Genomic DNA, 4,128 nt, shown 5'->3' with positions numbered 1-4,128 from the left:
GGGGCGGCGGTGGTCTCCCCGGGGGAGCTGCGGCCCGAACCATGCGGGAACTCTCTTCTGCCCATTGCAGACAGGGAGACCCTGCGCTGGTGAGGGGCGTTGTGTCACGCCTCGTTAGTGTACTAATTGCATTTAACGTGCTCTCGGGTCGCTGGCGGCGATGGCAGCGATGACTGCCCTGATTCGTGTAATGCTTTCTCCTAGCCCGCTTGTGGAAGCGCTTGAGCCTCATCGTGGCTCTGCCCGGGGTTGGCGTTTGCATGCTGAATTGCTACTTGAAAGCACAGCACGAGCACGAGAGACCCGAGTTTATTCCCTACGCTCACCTCCGGATCAGGACCAAGGTACGTTCGCCCGCTCTGTTCAAAGGCCCTCTATTTTTCCGTGACTGCAGAGCTTCCTCTGGGGTTACTACAGCATCTCTTACGGTCTTGTCTGCTGCGTGAGCATACATACATAGCCGTGTTCGTAACTCCTGGCTTCGTTTCTGAGGCAGCAAAGGAGTTTCTCACAGCTCAGCTGAAGTACTCATGATATTCACAGACCTTCCCACTCTCAAGTGATCCTGCTGATGTCTTGCAGAAAAACGTTTCAGTCCTAGAGCAGCTGTGCTTGCCCCAGACTAATGCAGATTAAGTTTACAGAGGAGACCCCAAATTCTCAAAACTGGGGTCCTCGGTATAGCACAGCTGATGCTTAAGCAAGAGCAAAGATCCTGTCTAGAAACGGTGGCTCCCAGCTAAGGGAGGCTGTTTTCCAGCTCTTGCTTCCTACAGCCCGGGGAAGGTACCAACTTGCTTAATTCATCAGCCCGTCAGGCTGTGTGAAGCTTAGTCCTTATTGCTGTTGACTTCCTGTGCTGTGTAGATCCTTCCAGGAGCTGCCACTGCCTTATTTTCTTTCTTCTTTCGACAGCCGTTCCCCTGGGGTGACGGGAACAAAACTCTGTTCCACAACCCCCATGTTAATGCTCTCCCAACCGGTTATGAAGATGAAAAGTAAGATCCTGACCACAGCCAGAATTCTGGCTCTTTCCATCACGGATCAGAATGTTGTGTGGGAACCATCGTTAAGAAATCTCACGGTCCTTCTGCAGTGAAGGTGAATGGCATTGTGGCCTGTCTGTACTTGTGTAGAGGTCCTTTAAATAAACAACTCTGAACTTGAATTTAAGATCTGACTTTTTTGTTAATCCACAGGAGTTCTTTAGTTCAGCATTTGCTTACAACATTGAGACTTCCCACAGGATACAGTGCAGGAGCAAAAGGGTTTGACTGCCTGAATGTTAACATCTGCTCCTGCCTCTGGTAACGCTAACAGCAGGAACGCATTCAGCATAGGGCATTACTCATTTTCATATTCTTCAGGTCTGGTTTAACTCATCACTGTAAACCCACAGCTCTCGGCCAGCTGAACAGGGATCAGGCTAATACTGTAGATTAAAACCCAACATAAGCAGAAGCACATTCTCCATAATCAGCTATTGCAGTATTTACGAACAGTCACAAAGACAATTTTCTCTTAGCCCCTTCCGGGAGAGGGCGTGGCAGCAGAGATGTTTAATTAAGCTCTGCATGCCCTCACTATGTTAATCATCTTCCTCGATTCTCTAGTATATCAGCACCTGTGTTGCTCACAACCCTGCTTTTCCTCAAGCTGCAGTCTGGTTGTACAAAGTCTCTCATACGGGTGTTACAATGAAAACACAGTTTTGCTCCACTGTGTATGCCTGTATAATGGATGTATACGGTGTCACTCGGAACCTTTGTAGCCCAGAGGAGCTTAACTACCTTCCTAGTTAACAGCCAGTTAGAAATCCCCCAGTCTGTTCCAGTACAGTATTCATACCGACCATTTTCCAATTCCTTCTGCAACTTCTGTATTTTTTTGCGTGGTAGGAAAGAGCCTTAGCTGTTGTGAATGCTGTTTTCCCCGAAAGGAGGAACGCAGCAGCTGACTCGCCGTCCCTCACTCGGCAGCAAGATGAGAATCTCAGAGCGGGCGCTGCGGGATGCCCTTCCCCGCGTTTCAATGCCATTTACCTCATCGGCTCAGGAGTAAAATGACTGCTGAGTAAAGCTCCTCTGCGATAAAAGCACAGAACGAGGCACTAATGGCCACAGTTGTTTCAAGCTAACTGACAAAATTGCACTATGTTTACTCCAACATGATCATAGAAAAGCAAAGTGGTTGTACATGTTACTCCTTAAAAAAAAAAAAATTAGCTGCATACTTGTCAGTCCCCAAAATGCAATTTATGGTGCTCTTAGAGTTATTTTTATTCATTACTCTTTTTACTTATACCCGAGTGAGCCAGCAGCATTAGTGTCAACAGCTTAAATAACTCTAAGTGCTACATTTATTTCCTGCACTGGCACTGCAGTAGCTGTCTCTGGCACCAGAGAACAGGAGCGTGGCCAACCCACCTCGCTGCGCCCCAGGGGACGCGTTGAGGCCATTGCCGAAGACCCAGGGAACGGCGGCCCCAGCCTGCTGTGGTTCCTGATGCTGTGCGCAGGTCCCACGCTGCTCGGTGTCTGGGGCCATCACCAAGGGGCTGTGGTGCAAATGAGCCGGCTGTGATATTTGGGAACGACTTTACACCCTTTCTCTAGTCGCTGCAAGCGTTTCTGCAGCCCACAAGCCAGCACGAATCACGGCGTTCCTCGGTGTAAAGTGCACACAGTTCAGGAGCAGCTTCATGAGCGAGCGAGATGCCCAAGGGGCAGCTGGAGTCTTTAACATTATCTGCTGCCGAGCTTCAAGAAGGCAGCGTGTCCCCCACTGAACACACACACGCAAAAGCCCGACAGCGGTCGTGGCCAGCCTGCTGCTTTGTGGCAGGAGGGGAAAGAATGGCCAGCGTCTCGCTGCAGTTTTACCACAGGAACGCATAATGCTAAAGCAGAGAGAATTCAAGGTCAGGACTGTTTCAGTACCTCAGAAAAGGCTGAAGAAGTAGCCTCCGCATTGCCTTGGCCAGCTTCTGCTGCAGGCCACCTCGGTCCCTCCTAGAGGTCACAGAGGCTAATGGACAGTTACGTACTCGAATAAAACATAACCTGGTTGTAGTTGATGTGGGGGAGTTCCTGCAGTTCCAGAGTGCTTTTATACCACCTCTGCTGCTGATACAGACCAACGCTTTAGCCCTTCAGCATCAAATAAAACACACTTCTTCCGCCAAAATTCAGCAGCATGGAGATGAGAGAAAGTAAATCAACCTCCTTCATGTGCTTTTTAAACACTTTTAAGTGTTATATAAATAAGCAAGAGAAATTGGTTACAACACAACGACCTCAGCCCACCCGAAGAAGCATTCTGCCGTTACTGAGTACATTCAGTAGGAAGTTAGTTCAAAGGCTTTTCACGCGGTTAGATGCTGAACCACCACCAAATTTCATTGAAAAGGAGGCAGTAGTTACCACATCATCCAGTCTTTTTTTTGTGTGTGTGCGTGGGGCTGTTTGTTTTCACAAGCAGAGAAGATTCCTCGCTTCCCAGAAAGCAGCTTAACAAAGGCGTCATTCAGGTGCCATCTAGTCTTGCGCCTGGTGACGCTGTTCACTCCAAAGGCTCACAGCAGTGACTCCATCCATACAGCTGAGGTCAAGAGGAGTTTTCAGTCTTTCCTTTGCTTGGGCCCATGAACTCCAGGCCTTCAATCGGTATGTCTTTTTCCTTGATTGCTTTCTGAAAAGGAAAAAAACCCAAATTTTTAAACTTGGCACATCTTTATAGTGCTAAGTGATGTCATCTTTGGTACAAAACACGACCTAGAAAATAGAGTCTTCAGATTTGTTTGGATAAAGCATCAATACCACAGATGCTCAAGCACGTTCTGAGATCTCATGAACTGCAATCCGGATCCTGTCACACACCCGTACCACAGCCTCTAAGCCGGCAGGCTGAACAAGGTACATTAAGGAGAAAAATACAGTGAGGGACACCCGTACAATTTACACTTTGTAAATTATAATTTACACTCAGCGCGGTGGGGTGCGCAGCCGCGGGCGGAGGCTGCTCCCGCGGCTACCAGGAGAGTGGGAGCACATTCGTGGCGGAGAGCGAACGGGGAGAACGAAGAGCGGCGTGAGGGCACCGCGTACCGCCCCGGCGGCAGCAGCGGGG

General features: G+C 49.2%; 2 protein-coding genes across 2 annotated transcripts; one reads left to right on the top strand and one right to left on the bottom strand.

The window, feature by feature from the left end:
* Positions 1–204: 204 nt before the first annotated feature.
* Positions 205–1,002, top strand: LOC104503551 (cytochrome c oxidase subunit 6A1, mitochondrial; the record flags this gene model as incomplete). Its single annotated transcript, XM_010152551.1, has 2 exons — positions 205–344; positions 916–1,002. Coding segments are annotated over 2 exons (227 nt in total), but the record flags the coding sequence as incomplete, so codon positions are not given.
* Positions 1,003–3,606: 2,604 nt separating this feature from the next.
* On the bottom strand, positions 3,607–3,690 carry TRIAP1 (TP53 regulated inhibitor of apoptosis 1; the record flags this gene model as incomplete). Its single annotated transcript, XM_010152550.1, has 1 exon — positions 3,607–3,690. A coding segment is annotated over one exon (84 nt), but the record flags the coding sequence as incomplete, so codon positions are not given.
* Between the last annotated feature and the right edge of the window lie 438 nt (positions 3,691–4,128).

This window comes from Eurypyga helias, unplaced genomic scaffold, assembly GCF_000690775.1.
Source record: "Eurypyga helias isolate BGI_N326 unplaced genomic scaffold, ASM69077v1 Scaffold52255, whole genome shotgun sequence".
NCBI lineage: Eukaryota > Metazoa > Chordata > Aves > Eurypygiformes > Eurypygidae > Eurypyga > Eurypyga helias.
The sequence above is the reverse complement of the archived record's forward strand: the minus strand, read 5'-3'. Positions and strand labels throughout refer to the sequence as shown.